Source organism: Cnephaeus nilssonii, assembly GCF_951640355.1.
Source record: "Cnephaeus nilssonii genome assembly, chromosome: 19".
NCBI classification, from domain to species: Eukaryota; Metazoa; Chordata; class Mammalia; order Chiroptera; family Vespertilionidae; genus Cnephaeus; species Cnephaeus nilssonii.
In genome coordinates, this window is record NC_137090.1 from 37,117,067 (window position 1) to 37,136,358 (window position 19,292).

General features: G+C 37.1%; 1 protein-coding gene across 1 annotated transcript in view; it reads right to left on the minus strand.

The window, feature by feature from the left end:
• Window positions 1-19,292, minus strand: part of UBE2G1 (ubiquitin conjugating enzyme E2 G1) — a 111,130-nt gene that overhangs the window by 25,859 nt on the left and 65,979 nt on the right. The window contains exon 2 of the mRNA XM_079799077.1: window positions 4,202-4,304. Coding sequence (XP_079655203.1) covers window positions 4,202-4,304 — 103 coding nt within the window. The remainder of the gene's footprint in view (window positions 1-4,201; window positions 4,305-19,292) is intronic.

Here is a 19,292-nt window from a genome sequence, read left to right on the forward strand (position 1 = left end):
ACAAATTATTCAAAGTATTCTAAGCCAGTTAAAATCAGATTTCTGTTACTTGTAGCCAAAAAGCCTGGTAACTAATACAGTTACTAACTCTTCATTTCCCATTTTAGACATCTTTTCCTCTGAGAAAAGTTCCTGGCACATTCAAAACCTGCCATGTTCCCAATGACTTCTCATAATACCCAATGCCTATCTGCACCATACCTAGCACCAAAGTGTATTAAATGACTATGCAATGATCTGTTTTGTCAACTAAAGTATAACCTCTTTGGGAACAGTGACTATTAACTAACTAATTCAAGGTCATGTTCCCATCTGACATAAAGAGTACTCACAAAAAAAAAATCTGAGCACTAAATAAATAAGTAGTGTAAATGCCAGTATAATGCTTTATTTTTACAACCATTCAAAGTAGGACATTGCCAAAAGGGATAGCCTAAACTTAATTTATCTTAAACCTCTTTTTTGAGGGCTTTACGGTAAAAACAATTTTATAACTTCCAGTACATGAATTTTAAAAAAGATCATTAATAAAAAGAAATCAGATCCAGGTAATTTTGGATGATTATTATGTCTGTCAACTGCATTAAGGCTTCATTACTCACAGGATGCTCAAATACGCATGGCACTGAGGTCAAATTATATAGCCCAGGCTGCCAGTGCTCTCATCAGGATAGGACAGTGTGGAAGTGGCCATCAACAGTCTCATCAGTAGGTTCATACTCCAAAGGAGCTACCACAAATGTTTCTGCTATGCACATTTCGTATCAAACAGCCAGCACTTTTTAAATGTATATTGAAGGCCAGAAATAGGTTTGTATTGGTGGAAATAATGGTGTGTATAGTACAATAAGTATTAAAGAGGTTCTCGCCGAAACCGGTTTGGCTCAGTGGATAGAGCGTTGGCCTGCAGACTGAAGGGTCCCAGGTTCGATTCCGGTCAAGGGCATATACCTTGGTTGCGGGCACATCCCCAGTAGGGGGTGTGCAAGAGGCAACTGATCGATGTTTCTCTCTCATCGATGTTTCTAGCTCTCTATCCCTCTCTTCCTCTCTGTAAAAAATCAATAAAATATATTTAAAAAAAAAAAAAAGAGGTTCTCTTTGGTGAAACTAAAAGTACACAAAATACATGGACCAGCTAATAATATTCAGAGACAACTGCATGAAAAAAGAATTCTGTGAGGTCCTTAGAGATGGAGCTCAAGTCTAGATGCCTAACCAAGCCTCTATATCAGGGTTGGAGAAGTACAGCATGTTGGCCATATTAAGACCCGAGAAATCATTTGGTAAGGCCCTGCCAAGACTTTAAATTAAATGTTTGACAAATATAGCAGGCTAATTTTTAAGTTGATAATTTTGTATGGCCTACAATTATGTTATAAACTAGAGGCCCAGTGCATGATTGAATCATGCACGTGTAGGGTCCCCTACACGCTTTCGCTTTTGATCACGGGGGAGCTGGGTGCCTGTCTGCTGGTGCACCAGACCTTTCAGAAGCCTCCAGTGCGGCGGAGGCTTCTGAAAGGCCTGGTGCACCAGCAGACAGGCACCCAGCTCCCCCACTTTTGATGGTCCGCGGTGGGACGTGAGCTCGCTGCCCCAGAGGCCCCTTCTGTGCCGCAGCACAGCCATGGCGCAGACGCTGAGCTCGAGCATCCCGCCGGCCCAATCGGCCACCCCGGCCACCCCGAGTCCCGCCCCCCCGCGCCTCCTGGCCAATCGCGGGCATGGCAAAGGTACGGTCAATTTGCATATTTGTCTATTATTAGGTAGGATATCCAAATGGCCCTTGGTAGGAAAAAGGTTCCCCACCCCTGCTCTATATAGAAAACATCAGTTTAGAGGAATTTCTCTCATTATTTCATATTAACTCTAAGAGTAACAAGATTCTATCACTGAAATATTGCTGTGTAAACCTTCATGCAATGTGTTTTGATTACAAAATCTAGAAAAGACCTGAATTTCATCAAGCTCATAAACCAGATTATATGTATAGTTTTCTGTATAAAATTTGGTTAAGAAATGAGCTTTCAGCCCTCGCTGGTTTGGCTCAGTGGATAGTGTTGGCCCAAGGACTGAAGGATCCCAGGTTCAATTCTGGTCAAGGGCATGTGCGGGAAGGCAACCAATCAATGTGTCTCTCTCACATTGATATTTCTCTTTCTCTGTCTCTCCCCCTCTCTTCCACTCTCTTAAAAAAAAAAGAGGGGGGGGGGAATATCCTTGGGTAAGGATTAAAAAAAGAATAAGAAAAAGAAATTAGCTTTCAAATAGTAACAAGACTGTGGGGGACTACATCCAGGATGTTTTCAATGGCTACTGTTATCTAGCAAGCTAACATGGTGGTTATTGTAAACTGAGTTCTTTAAATTTGCAACATTTACCAATGCAAACATTCCTCTGGGAAATATACCAGCAAAAATTTTGATTGACAATACATATGACAAAAAAAAAAAAAAAAAAAAAAAAAAAAAAACACACACAAAAATCCACACTATAGTTCCAGACTGTATGTCATATACCAGTCGACAGAGAAGTAGCTGAGTTTTCTTTTCCATCATGTATTTTGTGAGGTGAAAAGGGGTTACCATCTTAGTACACCTAAAATGACACTACTTGCCCTAACCCATTTGGCTCAGTGGATAGAGTGTCGGCCTGTGGACTGAAGGGTCCCAGGTTCGATTCTGGTCAAGGGCATGTACCTTGGTTGCAGGCACATCCCCAGTAGGAGGTGTGCAGGAGGCAGCTGATCGATGTTTCTAACTTTATCTCTCTCCCTTCCTCTCTAAAAAAAAAAAAATTTAAAAAATCAATAAAATACATTTAAATAAATAAAATAAAAGGACACTACTTGACCATGAGAAAAAAATGTGTGATGCATCCAAATCCTTTCCTTAGTACCACCAAGGACCATGGCTAAGTGAGGAAGTGTAGTTAGTCCCCCAAGAGACTCAGATCTAGATTTGTCCCTACTGTCTCTCAGTTGTATGTCTGTGAGAAGGTCACTGCATTTTCTTCCAATACCTCAACTTATATAAAAATATGGAACTGGTACCAGTCAGGTACAAGGTAGTCATGACCCCTCTTACAGAACATTAAATATTAGTAAGTTTAAGTTAGTCTATATATAAACACTTGGGGCAGAAAATAAAACTGTAGCCTTCAAATCTAGAAATGTATTACATAAAATATTTAAGAAATTCCATCTCGCCGAAACCGGTTTGGCTCAGTGGATAGAGCGTCGGCCTGCGGACTCAAGGGTCCCAGGTTCGATTCTGGTCAGGGGCATGTACCTTGGTTGCGGGCACATCCCCAGTGGGGGGTGTGCAAGAGGCAGCTGATCGATGTTTCTCTCTCATCGATGTTTCTAACTGTCTATCTCTCTCTCTTCCTCTCTGTAAAAAATCAATAAAATATATATTTTTTAAAAAAAGATATTCCATCTCTCTTTTTCTATTGCTCTTTGATAGCAGCACATTCTGTTGTCCATCTTTACATCAGTTAGTAAGTGGTTAATGAAAAATGATTAACTGTACCAGTCACATTTACAAATTGGGAAAAGATGACTGTGAGTTCATTTTAGAGCGAGAACACCTTGGTTCTAGCCAATATTCTGTGAGAACCCAATTAGAGAACCGCTGAAATTGATGTTCTTAAAAGTTCTTTCCAGCCTGCTTAAGACACTTTTGTGTACACTCTGCTCTGTATGAAATCTCCCAGATTAATAGTATGCTTTCATTAAACTGATAAAATGTTAAAAATTATAAATCCTTAACTTTAAAATTATAATGTTCCCTTTGGAGGCAAGGCACAGTAAGCACAAGGGAAGGAAGAAGGAGAAACATTTCAATAAAGAATATCCTTCTCTATTCTGACAAAACCAATCCAATTTCTGTAATACAAGTAAAAAAAAATATTATTTATATGTAACCTCATCTTAAAGATAGCTTCTCTATAATAAATTTATCCCAGGGATCAAGAATATCTAAATTTCTGAAACTCATATATTTAAGAAAGCAACAAGTTTTAGACAGTTTCAGCAGGATACAAAAACCCTAGACAGATCATTCTATACAAATGATACTAAATACAGCCATTTCATCTGCTTTTTAAGAAATAAGTTCATTTCAGTTTGCCAAAATAGTTTATATTTCAATTAATTAAAGGAGTTCCACTTTGATGTCAGTTTCATTATACTTACTAAAGTGTATCTGGAGGACCAATAATAAGGACTTCCCATCGGTAGAGATCATTGTCATCTATTAAACCTGCTGAAAAGCCTTCCACTGGATTTTTGTTGAGTTCTGTGGGGAAAGAAAAATTTGATCAAAACTTTAAAATTAAAGCACATAAATTTCACTCAACAGATAAATTACAAAACTTGAATATATAATTTATTAATTCTAAACTATTAAATGAATATAACTGGATTCATTAGCAAAATGCTAACTGATAACCAAAACATTTCCAACTCTGTTGACACAAGGAGCAAAATGAGCAAAAGCAAACTGCCCAGAAGATCAACTTCTACTGCCCTCTTACTTCTACCCTGGTTTCCAACTAGGTTCTTACCATTCTAGGTAACTCTACAGTGGTATAGACACACAGTGGTGTAGAGAGTTTGTTAAAATGCAGATATCCAGGCCCATTCACCAGAAACTCTGTTTCAGAGGGAAATTATTAAACCAATACTTCTGACAATTCTTATGCTGTGGTCTATAGGATGCACTTTCAGAGTGCCTAACATCAACTGGGTACCTAATACCTTTTCATTGGAATTTGCTGAGCTTAACCAACCTTCACTTAATACTAATACCTACATATCTATTTGTCAACTCCTCTGTAATCTTGGGGAATATACACCTACAGTGGATGTTCATGTGTGGCCCATCAGGCTCTGAGCTTGGAGAGAGCAGAGGCTCAAATGTACCCTGCTTGTGTGTGTTAATCCCTCTGCTGGCCACAGCTTCCAGCACACAGGAGTGACTTAAGAATAATTCCCAGCCCAGCCAATGTGGCTCAGTGGTTGAGCGTCAACCTAGTAATCAGGAGGGGTAACGGTTAGATTCCCGGTCAGGGCACATGTCCGGGATGTGGGCTCAATCCCCAGTAGGAGGCATGCAGGAAGCAGCCGATCAATGATTCCCTCTCATCATTGATTCTTCTATCCCTCTCCCTTCCACCCTGAAATCAATAAAAATATTAAATAAAATTTTAAAAATAATAATACCCGGCCCTGGCCAGCATGGCTCAGCTCAATGGTTAGAGCGTCAGCCTGTGGACTGAAAGGTCTCTGGTTCAATTCCCAAAGGCATGAACCTGGGCTGCAGGTTTGATCCCCGGTCCCAATAGGGGACCGTGCAGAAGGAACCAATTGATGTGTCTCACATCAATGTTTCTCTCTCTCCCCTCTCACCCCACCCCCCTTCCTTCCACTCTTTCTCTAAATATCAATGGGAAAAATATCCTTGGGTGAAGATTAAAAAAAAAAAAGAATACCTGTAGCTTATAACTATGAGATTTTTCCCTTCCAGAAAGAGTGGCTCTGGCATTAATGGAGAATGATGGGAGACTGGGGACAAGATCAAGGGCAAACTAGTGAGGATGGGGGACACAGGCCAAGAGGGGATCTTAGAAGAACAAATGAGGAATGCAAATCTCAACTGTTCCTGGAGACATAGGGCTTAGTCAAGTAATGACCTATTGATGGTAGGCATCATGTAAGAAAATTTTTAACAGTTTTAATGAGGTATAATTTGCATTCTGTGAACTACACATAATTAAATTATATAATTTGATACATATCATTAGATACACCTTTGAAGGTATCACCACAATCATGATAGTATATAAAATTATGTACTAGGTATACCAGTTAATAATGCAGATTTTGTAATCAAAGAAAACACAATAATTTCAAGAGAAACATCAAAAGTGCTTTATTCAAAGTAATGTCCATCGCTAGCTACACATTTCCCCCATCTTTAGGTAATTTGTGGATACTATCCCAATAGAACTTTTCTTGTTTTGAGGCAAACCATTCAGAGACCGAACTTTCCACTTCTTTGTATGTTTTGAAGTGCTGCTCAGAAAGTGCGTGTGCTACCGATCGGAACAAGTGGTAATCTGAAGGAGCAAGGTCTGGTGAATACAGCAGGTGGGTTAATACTTCCCAGGCAAGATCTTTTAACGTGTCTTTAACTGGTTTTGAAGTGTGTGATGATGGTGCGTCATCATGAAGCAAAATTACTTTGCCGTGTCTTCTGACACATTCTGGTCGTTTCACAATCAATTTGATTATTTGTTGTCGGTAGCGATCAGTATTGACAGTTTTACCAGGTTTTAGAAGCTCCTAATACACCACACCTTCCTGATGCCACCAAACTCAGAGCATTGTCTTCTTTCCAAAGCGATTTGGCCTTGCAGTCGATGTTGATGATTGACCTGGATCAACCCATGATTTTGTGAGTTTGGGATTCTCAAAATAAATCCACTTTTCATCGCCAGTCACAATTCGATGCAAAAAAGACTTTCTTTCATGTTGTTGAAGCAACATTTTACTGGTGATTTTTAGGTTTTCCATTTGTCTTTCGTTCAGTTGATGTTCCATTTTCCTTCCTTTAAAATCTTTCCCATTGCTTATAAACGATTGGAAATTGTTTGCTGAGCAACGTTTAATCTTTCTGCAAGTTGTTGTTGAGTTTGACACGCATCTTCATCCAATAATGCTTGTAATTGTAGGTCTTCAAACTTTTTTGGTTGACCTGGACATTCTGTTTTTCATGTCGAAATCATCACTTTTAAAGTGTTTAAACCACCGTTCACAAGTATCTTGAGATGGAGCATGTTCGTAAGCTTCCCGAAGTAGTCAGCAGCACTTTTCTTCAAAATAAAGTAATGAATTAAAACTTCCCGCAAATGCTCTGTTTTTGGCATGATATTCGACATTTTTAAGCGTAAAAATACCTATGATGTTAACACCTTCAGAAAATTTGATATATGAAGTTTTGAAGCTCGTTGTCAATACAACAAAATAGCATACATATCAAATCACATATATATCAACATATGTGTAATTCCATCTATTGAAAAAAACCGCATTATTAACTATCTCCAACTAGTAAGCTCAGACAGGGAGCAATGACAGGCTGAAAATGGGAAGTGGAGACAAAGCCCACGTAAGAGGAGAGCAGCTCAGAACTTGCTGGGAGTTTGAACAGATTTGTAATTCTCAAAATTCCTGCCATTTTCTTCAAGGAGCTCAGTCTAGTGTACTACAACTCAAAGGCTATAAAAGACTGAACAAAATATGCTGGTAACGGAGAAGAAAATATTGTTTTGAGGAATCAGAGGTGGTGTTATTTCAACTAAAATTTAACACCCCAAAATGCCAGTGAAACACAGAGCCAAAAGTGAAAGTTTATTTATATTTAAACATGAATGGCTTCTGTTCTCAAAATTTAAGGGGAGATTTTTTTATAATTCTAATATTTTCACATAACAGGCAAAGTAGACTTTTATAGTTTTAAATCAGTACTGTAGTTAAACACACACACACAAACACACACACACACACACACACACACACACACACACGAGAAAATGCATTTGTACCTTTAAGTAGCTAGCTATTATAACACATAAAAAAGATACTGAAAATGGAAACATAAGAATTACATTTTAATCTTATTTTGTTTATGCATGCAAACATTTACTGAATGCTAACTAAGCAAAGAGCTGAAAGTCCCACTTTTACTGTCAGTTGAGAGACAGGATAGAGCACACACAACTGCAAAACGGAGTTATCTCATTTCCAATCTTTTTCTAGATAAACACAGACCTTTTATCCAACACTATACAAGAGTCTTGTGGAAGATTCTATAATTTATCTAGAAATCGCCTAGTTACTGCAGTTTCTGTCTACAGTAATTGAAGTTTCGTGGATTTTTATAAATGTAGTTGGGTAAGCACTGAAATGAGCATATATGGTTAAAAATAAAAACAAAAAACAATTGCCCTTAATGATTTTCTTACACTTCCCATAAAGTATATCATTGCATCTCACTTTTGTCAATACACCATAAGTTCTTAAAATCTTTTGCACATTCTTTCCATGCTTTTCTTCCATAGTAATTCTATCTAGTGCTTATCTCATGTAAGTAACACAAAAGCAATGTTTAAGAATGTACAAGCACGTCAAACTTGAATGCCACGAGTTTGACATAGCTTTTACCCTCTACCATGAGTCCTCATACGTCTAGATCCATGGATATTCAACAGGTTTAATTTACCTATACCATACCTTCATGATGCTTCCTTCAAAGTCCAGTTCAAGTAACACCTTCCTCCATGAGGCCTTCCTTAAGTAACTTACCAAATAATCTTCTTTTGACTTAATTCCTATTAATTATACTTTTTGTCTGCACTACTAGTACATCACCTGGCACTTAACTATCAGCTCCTGATTCCCACAATGTGTGTAAACTCTTCAACATTAGTACAGAAATGTGGAGAGCACAAAAGAAGGGCACATTATAATTATGAAGAGACAGAAAGGGCTTCTAAAAAAGAGAGGAGACATCTGAAATAAGACAAAGAATTTGGGTAAGGGAGTTGCTAGAATTAGAACATATACAAAAATTGAAATATGGGCATCAGTATATGAATAGAACAAATGGGATGCATTAAGTTGAAACCACACAGAAGGAACTGGACAGCAAAGAGCCTTTGTAAGACATACAAGATTAGACTTTATATCCTGAGGACTATGATGATGAGCCTCTGTGTTTGTGTTTTGTTTTTAAAACAATGAGGTAACCTCGTAAGATTTACATTTCCGAAAACCAAGTTTGCAGTATGTGAAAGATGACACAGAATAAGGCCATGGTGATGACAAAGAAAACAAAAAGGAAGCTAGTAAAGTAATCCTGGAAAGTGTACCTTCAGTATATGGTAGTGGGAATAATGATGAAAAACGGCGATATTTAGGAGACAGAATAACCAACCAAGCTTTGTGATTGTGGGGGGGTAAAAATCACACACAATTCCTCAAAAAGTTAAATATAGAGTTCCAATGTAACACAGCAATTCCACTCCTAGATATATACCCAAGAGGAATGGAAACATCTGTTCACATAGGAAGTTGCACACAAATGTTTATATAGCAACATTGCTTATAATATTAAAAAGGTGGAAACAATCCAAGTATCCATCAACAAATGAATAAACAAATTATGGCATATACACATAATGGAATATTATCAGCCATAAAAAGGAAGTTCTGATACATTTTACAACTTAAACGAATCTCAAAAAAATCAGGCTAAGTGAAAGAAACCAGACACTAAGGTCACATATTGTGTGACACCTTTGATATACCCAGAAAAGGCAAATCCACAGAGACAGAAAGCAGAATAGAGGTTACCAGTGGATGGGCGAGGAGGTAATGGGATGTGATTACTTAATAGGCATGGGGGGGGGGGGGGGGTGTTATAGGATGATGATGAAAAGTTTTGAAACTAAAAAGAAATAGTGGTTGCACATTGTGAATACACTAAACACCACTGAAATATATACTTTAAAATGGCTAATTGAATCAGTAGACACCTCTGAGTTTGTGTTACAGGTTAAGCTCCTCACTGCCCGCCCCCTGCCCCCCGACCCCCGACCCCTTTTTCCCCCTGGAAATTTGTGAAGTGCTTCTGGCTGCCAATGGTCAGATTGTCCTGGCCTCCCTAGGCTCAATTCCTACAGAGAATATTAAGGAGCTTTTCAAATTAACATAAAGGTTTTATTTCCTGTTAGTTTTTAAGTCCAACGTTTTAAGTCTTTTAAGATTTAGATTTTTTTAGATAGAACATTAAAATTTTGCTTTGAGGAACCAAGGTTACCTTGGTATTACTGTATAGTATATCTGCATGCACACCATTCTTGTGTAAGAACAATTTTTACTACAAAGACATTTCAAGAAATGTAAGAGAAATGCTTGTAAGTTGAGTTATATGGTATGGCATAAATACTTTCAATTACTAATCACATGACTAAACGTTATTGAACTGCATTAATAAATGAGTTCAATGGTCCTTTGGATGACTCAGAATGACCTAATTTTGCCTCCCCCACCCCCCCATGGAAACATAAATATATCTATGCTTATTCTTGTAGTGTTCATTGTATTTTTCCCTTATTTTTAAAAATTTGTGACACACTGAAATGTGCATATAGCAAATTAAGAAAGGTATTTTGCAAGCAATTTCAATAAAACCTTTCTTGGCAAAAAAATTCCTTTACATTTTTAATTAAATTTCACAGTAGGAAGAAATAAACTCAATGAAAAGAGCCAAGTAAAGAATCTTAACATTTCTATTAACCATTGGAAAAGCTTCACTTTCTGTCCTTTAATTAAAATCTACATTTCTCTTATCAGTTTTGTATTTTGCATTTGTGCTCCAGTGAATATTCAGTAATGTAGCTGATATACCAGACTGGTGTCATAACTGGATGAATAGCAAAAAAGAATAAATTGAAAGAAGGATATATTGCACTCATATAACTTGAGTTAAGGAGACCTTATTTCATATGCATAAGTACCCATCGTGTGTGTGTGTGTGTGTGTGTGTGTGTGTGTGTGTGTGTATTATAAATAAGGATGCATGTATAATGTGTGTTTTAACCAGCTCCAGAAAGCTGCTGGAAACAAAGATTTCTTTTGCCAAGAGCAAATTGCCAATGGTCAAAGTTATGACTCTGGTAAACTTTTTTTAATAATAACTAGATGCCATTACAGTCATTGCAAAGAATAAGACCCTGTATCACTGAGTTACAAAATTGTAGCTCTCACTCTGCAATGGCAGATAATGATGCACTCAGCAGGGCTGCTCTAGGTTTTCTGATACTTAACTAACCTGAAAAATAGTTTCAGGTCTTTTTAAGGATCACATACGTATACTGAAGGGACAAACTTTCAGTAAGACTGACCATTAGGGGAGAAATAACCCATCATTTTCTTGGACAGATAACAGTTCTTACATATTGGATATGGGGGCAATACTTTTTTCACCTTCCCCACCCCTTGATTTTTCATTTGTGAAATGTAGGAGAAGGTTTTGCTTTTTGGAATTCCAATCTCTTGCAGACTGTATTGATTTATGTTTCTTCAGAATGACCATCAATGTATTAGTTTATATAAGTTATTTAGGATTATTATACAATTTATATGCTTGTTAATATTAGCATCATTAAACAATGATGTTCTTTAAAAAGGCTGAAGGACATGAGTAGTACTACAAAAAGAAGAATCAAGTTCATGATCATTTTAATGAGTCACTGAAAAATGCCTGGTTTTCAGAGCAAGGCTATAATTCTTAAATCAAAGACTGAGGGCGCCCTGGCTGGTGTGGCTCAATGTTAAAAATGTCAGCCTGAGCACGGAAGGGTCACAGGTTCAATCCCTGCCCCTGCATGAGAAAGGCAACCAATCAATGTGTCTCTCTCACATCAATGTTTCTCTCCTTCTCTCTCCCTCTCCCAGTCCCTCCCTTCCACTCTCTCTAAAAATAAATGGAAAAAATTATCTGCCAGTGAGGATTAACAAAACAAAAAAACAAAACTTGGAGTAATGACAGAAAATTATATCAGATCACCACATCACTTATCTTGGATTCAAATATGAAAAGTAGACTCATTAAAAAAATGTATCAATTCTGTAAATAATGAGATAAGCAGAATTTAAAATTTTTTATGCCCAGCACTATCACTGACTGTACTAGAAAGGCCTATTTCTTTCTCTCTCATATAGTATACATATAGACAAAGCACATTTTATAATCCTTAACTTTGTCTTTAAATATATAGGGATTTCTAAATTATTACAGATGCTATTGAAGTAAAAACAAAAGAAAAAAAATCAGAGTCCAGGGAGAGATAGTGAGCAGTGTTCAAGGTTAATCGATGATTGGTTTGCATTTAATCTTTGGTCAAAGTCACTAAAATCGGATGATGATGACCAAGGGTCTCAAATCAGATGGGGCTAAGTTCAGACCTCACTGGCTACTTTGATTTTAGGTGTCAAAGTGATCTTGAGCAAGGTTATTAAAACTTTCTGAGGCTTATTTTCTTTACCTATATAAGGGGATGATATCTATCTTCCAGGGCTTTTATAAGGATAAATTTGGTCTTGTTTATAAAGCATTTACAGCAAAGAGTTTGGTACTCAGTAGCTAACAGTAGCTATAAATCTTAGAGGAATTTTATTTCTAACTATTTTCTGAAAGTGTGTAATACATGGAATGAGCAGAAAAATACTCTCACATTGAGTTCCTTGTGTTGAAGTTGTCTAACTGTCCAGATGTAAGTGATTTACTTTGCATAAATTCTCTGGAAACTCTTCTTACCTCATGGAACCTAAGATATACCCGAATATTTTTTTAAAGTAAAGGAAAAATACTATTTTTAATCATTAGATCAAGTTTGATTATATCTACTTTATCTTCATTTAAATGATCAAAATCTTGGTGATGTCTACCATTAAAAAAACTGAATTTTTACTTATTATAAGAGAAATAACAAACAAGACATTAGGAAGATATTTCCTATCAAATATTCATTTGCTTTTTCAATTTTAAAAAATTGTAGTAAAGATACGAATAAAATATATTTAAACCGAAACCGGTTTGGCTCCGTGGATAGAGCGTCGGCCTGCGGACTCAAGGGTCCCAGGTTCGATTCCGGTCAAGGGCATGTACCTTGGTTGCGGGCACATCCCCGGTGGGGGGTGTGCAGGAGGCAGCTGATCGATGTTTCTCTCTCATCGATGTTTCTAGCTCTCTATCCCTCTCTCTTCCTCTCTGTGAAAAATCAATAAAATATATATTTTTTAAAATATATATATATATATATTTAAAATCATAAAAAGGTATATCACCAGAAAAGTTCTGGAACTGTAGTTCATTCCAACCCATATTCCAGACACGATATATATGAGTGACAAGGACACAAGAGCATTAATAAACCAGGTTGCTGGGAAGAAAATCAGTAAAGTTGATTCTGAAGGTCTGGCTTTAATTAAATTTGTTAAGAGCAGAGTGGCTGAGAAAATGTTCAGGACCATTTTTAACTATTAAGCACTTTTACTTCCCCTCAAATTTTTTTTCTTCATTTAAAAAAAATATCTTTTTTTTTTTATTTATTGACTTCAGAGAGGAAGGGAGAGGGAGAGGGAGAGGGAGAGGGAGAGGGAGAGAGAGAGAAACATCAATGATGAGAGAGAATCATTGATTGGCTGCCTCACACCCCCTTTTGGAGATCAAGCCCGCAACCCTGGCACATGCCCTGACCAGAATCGAACCATGACCTCCTGGTTCATAGGTTGATGCTCAACCACTGAGCCATGCTGGCTGGGCCTCTTCAAATTCTTAAAATTTTAATAAACAAAATAGAAATAGATTCAAAGATACAGAGGACAAACTGACAGCTGTCAGAGAGGAAGGGGACTGGATGGCTGGGCGGGGGGGGGGGGGGGGGGGGGCGGTGGTGTGTGTGAAGGAATTAAGCAAAGGAAAAAAACTCAGACACAGACAACAGTATGGTGATTACCAGAGGAAAAGGGGGGTGTATGGAGGTAATATAGGGCAATGTGGGGTTAATAGTGAGGGAAAGAGACTTGAGTGGTGAACACACTATACAATCAATATACAGATGAGGTATTATAGATTTTGTACATCTGAAACCTATATAACTTTCTTAACCAATAAATTCAATAAAATATTTTTTTAAATAAAATGGCTAATTGTATGTTATTTGAATTCCAACTCCAATTTTTTTAAATGACAAACAGGTTTCTATACGGACTAATTGGGTATACATCTGTTCATTCTCTGAAGTGATAAATATATGAAGATGTGCTGATTTGAGAGATGAGGGGAAGAAATGATGATAGGTTTTGTTTTAAATGCCCATGGGGCATAAATACAAATATAAATTTCTTTTTTTTTTTTTTAAAGTCTGAGTTAGCCCTAGCCGGTTTGGCTCAGTGGACAGAGCGTCAGCCTGGGGACTGAAGTGTCTCAGGTTCGATTCCGGTCAAGGGCACATGCCTGGGTTGCGGGCTCAATCCCCACTGGGGGCATGCAGGAGGCAGCCATCAATGATCCTCTTTCATCACTGATGTTTCTATCTCTCTCTCCCTCTCCCTTCTTCTCTGAAATCAATATATATAAAGTCTGAATTAGAGATAGAGATTTAGGGGTTATATCAAAACATTGTCGATAACTGAAGTCATAAGATTGACAACATCACCAAAGGATGAGCATTAATCATAAACCATAAAGGATCTACCTGAAAGAATTCTAGAGAACACCAATATGTAGGAGATAAAAAAGAAGAAGCTACTAAAGTGACCTAGGGGATAAAACTTAGAAATAGGAAGGAAACCAGGAAAAAGCTGTATCAAAGAAGCCAAAGAAGATGCATTTCAAGGAGAAAGTTACCAACAGTGATAAATACATACTGCTCAGGAAGGAGTGGTCTAAATTCAACCCTTTGGGCTCAGTAAACAGAAGACCAAAGGCTGGTCTATGCCTAAATAGTTCCAGTGTAATGATGAAGCAGAGGCCATACAGGCAACACTGAATTGACTAAAAGAAGGCACAGTAGAAAAACATGAGTGGAAACTTTTTCTAGAAGTTTGTGGGTGGAAAAGTGTAGTAGCCAAACGTAGATGAAATTCAAGCAGGTTTTTTAATGAAAAAGGCCAAAAAGATGTTTAAATATCCTACCTGCTTTTAAATGTTGATACTTCACACTACATTCAAATCCCAATGGATTACACATATAAAATAAAATAAAATAAAATAAAATAAAACTTAACTAAAATACAGGAAATTTTTTTTTTTTACATAATTTTGGGTAAAGGTGGCCTTCCAAAGCAGAACACAGAACTCAAGATTATACAAAATATTTTAAATTCAGTACAGCAATAAAATTTAAACACAAGTGACAGGCTGGGGAGAACATTTACAACACAGTGGTACAAGTCTAATATTCCTAATGCAAATAGAGTTCCTGTAAATCAAAAGAAGAGGGAAACGTGCAAAGGGTACAAACACATGGGGAGAAAATGGAAATACCTTATAAACACAAGAACTTAGCCTGCTTAAGGCAAATATTTGAACCAAGAAGTGCCTATGCTGGGTTTCTACTTGTATTTCCTAAGGTATTGCCGAAAGCTTTGAATGTGACAAAGATGAAGATGACATCTTTTGTGAATGCTAACTGGACACACATTAGAGTTGGAAAGACCTAGAAAGAGTTCTGTTTCCCACAAATCATGAATGATAAACAAAACTGTAAAGTTCTAAAGCAGGCAAAACCAATCAACATTATTCAAAATCTTTTTTTCTCTTTTCTTTTGGAAAGGGGAATGAGAATAGTGTCTCAAAGGAGGAATAAAAAGGACTTCTTGGGTGCTGGTAATGCCATGCTGTACATAATATTTTGTTGTTGTTGTTGGTAATCCTCACCCGTGGATATTTTTCCATTGCTTTTTAGAGAGAGTGGAAGGGAGGCAGAAAGACAGAGAGAGAAACATAGATGTGAGAGAGAGACATTGATTTGTTGCCTCCCGCACACGCCCTGACCAGGGCGGGAGACTGAGCCTGCAACTGAGGCATGTGCCTTTGACAGGAATCAAACCCGGGCCCTTCGGTCTGAAGGCCAACAATCACTCTATTCACTGAGCCAAACCAGATAGGGCTGTACATAATATTTATACACTTTCCTGTGTGTATGTTATACTTCTTAAAACTCAGTAAATCATGGAGTGTCACAGGATTGTTAAATGAGTTATATATGCATTCTGTGAATCTAGAAATACTGTGGGCCAGAGTGCTCTACAAACCATGAATAAAAAGGAAACCAAGCACAGAAAATGTCCTTGAGAAGAATGATTTGGATAGGTATAAGTAATGAAATAAAATGCATGACTGACTTGTTATGATAAAGTCATCATTCAAGGTTAAGACTAAAAGAGAGTGAGGAGAACATATGAATAGAAAAAACTCTATAGTCCTGAATTTGAACTGGAAGTATCAGTACAAATTCATGACACAGATTTAAAAATTCTAATCTCGCCCTGGCTGGTTTGGCCCACTGGATAAAGCGTCCACCTGCGGACTGAAGGTGTCCTGGGTTCAATTCCGGTCAAGGGCACAAGCCCGGGTTGTGGGCTTAGTCCCCAATGGGGGGCGTGCAAGAGGCAGCCAATCAATGATTCTCTCTCATCATTGATGTTTCTCCCCCCCCCTTCCTCTCTGAAACCAATAAAAATATATTAAAAAATAAAATATAAAAATTCTAAACTCTGTCCACTGAAAAAGTATAGAAAAAAATTACCAACCATTTAGCAATGAGTATGGTCTCCAAACATGATTAACCCTCAAAGGGACAAGGACTCTTCAGAGAAATGGCTGATTACAGATCTGGGACAGAAAATGCTTCTAAGCTTATCTCTTACACATCAAATAAAAAAGCAAGCCATCAAATAATACCATGGTCTTGATAAAAGAATTCAGCCAACTTGAAGAGGCTCCACTAGCCAAATATGGGAAAGCTTAAGTATCAATAGTTAATAACCACAATGGATTAACACATTAATGGATTTATAAACAGTGATATAAAAAAACAACAACAAACTAATTGGTCACCATTATGGGATGCTAGTAAACCATTTTGTTATTTTAAAAACCAATTTTAAAAAAGCATAAAGAATAAACATTTTTATACAAATTATATTTCTAAGTAATCATATAATAACCACCATGTGATCAAATGAGATATCTCTCTTTAGAAATAGTCCAGTTAAAAATAAAAAATATTTACAACATTGCCATTTTGTAATTTTCATCTAGACATTTAAAAAAGAAAGACAACCAGAAATTGTCTCCTGATAAACAAACCACCACATATAAAGTGATCTCACCTGACTCACAAACCTGAACCTGTTCAAGCCCCTAGATACAATTACCAATTTACAGAAAATACAGACAGAAAAATACATTTAAGGACAACTCTGCAAGACAATTAGCAAAATTTACATTGTGGAAAATTCTAAAGGGCTAGGACTGGAATCTTCAATAAATACACTTGCAAGGGGAACAGAAAGAGAGAACTGAATTCAATTTTTTAAAATATATTTTATTGATTTTTTTACAGAAAGGAAGGGAGAGGGATGGAGAGTTAGAAACATCGATGAGAGAGAAACATCGATCAGCTGCCTCCTGCACACCTGCTACTGGGGATGTGCACGCAACCAAGGTACATGCCCTTGACCGGAATGGAACCTAGGACCCTTGAGTCCGCAGGCTGATGCTCTGTCCACTGAGCCAAACCAGTTAGAGCTTAATTCAATTTTTTAAAAATGTATGACACAAGTGAAAATGTGTGTTTTTTAAATATATATATTTTATTGATTTCTAGAGAGGAAGGGAGAGAAAGAGATAGAAACATCAATGATAAGAGAGAATCATCGATTGGCTGCCCCCTGCACGACGCCTACTAGGGATGGAGTCCACAACCCAGGCATGTGTCTGTCCTGACCGGGAATCGAACTTCAACCTCCTGGGTTCATAGGTTGGCGCTTAACCACTGAGCAACACCAGCCAGGCCACAAGTGAAAATTGAATACTGACCAGATATTAAGATAATACTAATAATATTAAAATACTGTTAGTTATTTTAAAGTGTGATAATGGTAATGTTGTTTTTACCCCTATTTTTAAGAGACAGAAATATTTAGAGATGCTGAAATATTTATAGATAAATGATTGTGATGTTTGTGATATACTTCAAAATCACAAGGGCTAGGAGTATTATTAAGTCTAAAACTTTTCTCAATAAGAGTTTAAAAAGCAATACTAAAAAACTTAATGTAGTCTAAAATAATGTCTTAAAATATTTTGCTGCCCTGGCCAATGTGGCTCAGTTGGTTGCATCGCCCAGTGCATGGAAAGGTTCCCAGTTCGATTCCTGGTCAGGATGTGTATTTGATCCCTAGCTGGGGTGCCTGCGGGAGGCAACCGATCAATGTTTCTCTCTCACGTTGGTGATTCTCTCCCCCATCCTCTCTCTAAAAATCAATAAAAACATATTTTTAAAAATTATTTGGTCAATAACATGAAAATAAACATTCATGGAGCCTCAGCAAAAATACAAGTGTCATTTTATACTTGACTATTAAAAAAATAAGCTACTTGAACACTATAAATATACTTTGCCAAGACCAAGTCTAACAGCTACAAAGCCAAATACAAACTGGTATTTATAGCCTAGCACTGATTTTCCTTTGTGTCTGGGTGGTTGTAGTCTCCTGCTCCAGGGAATGTGCATTCCTGCCAAGTTTATTTAGGTAACACACAGCTGGCTCTAAGGTGCATTTTCTATAAAGTGACCATTTTACACCAGCTTCATTTTGAAATCACAACTAGAACCATTTGTCCAGAAACTATCTAATTACTCTTAAGTATTGAGATGGTTTGTCAAAATAATTTTAACCTTATTATTAGAGGAATAAATTGCCATATTACTGTAAAACTTATAAATCACCACAAACCCAGTCACCAAAATTAACTGGGAAAACATTTCTTTCCAGCAAGCTTCCATTAATTAATTAATATTGAAAAAAAGTAATATATCAGCAAATACTTGCAAAAGGTTTACTTGTATTTCTTCTATAGATTTTAAGATACATCAATTTAATCATTTTTTAGGTTTCTTATGAGCTTTAAAAGTTTGCTTAAAATTTGAATTTCTTTTTAATATCATGCAATGCGCTAGGGCTAGAGCTGGCTAATTTCCTAAACTAAATCATTTTCAACCCCGATCAGTTTCTTATACCATACTTCAAAAACATACAGAATACAAAGCAGACAAGAAAAACATGTCAGAGATCAGATCTTGCAAAGATTTTGCCAATGTTTCAGAAAAGATTTGCTTGGCAGAATTGAGGACCACATTCCTAAAATAACACTAAAGGAAGGTCTGCTGCCTGCAATATTTTACCTTGCTTACCTTTCTGCAAACACTTAGATCTAGGGCAGTAATGGCGAACCTATGACACGCGTAGCCATTTCTGATGACACGCGGCCGCTGAGGCGGCCGCATGCCGAGGATGAAATATTTGCTGCTCCTGAGGATGAAACATTTGCGAAATAATGTTTTTTCCTCAAAGTGACACACTACCCGAGTTATGCTCAGTTTTTTGGTGAAGTTTGACACACCAAAGGTTGCCCATTACTGAT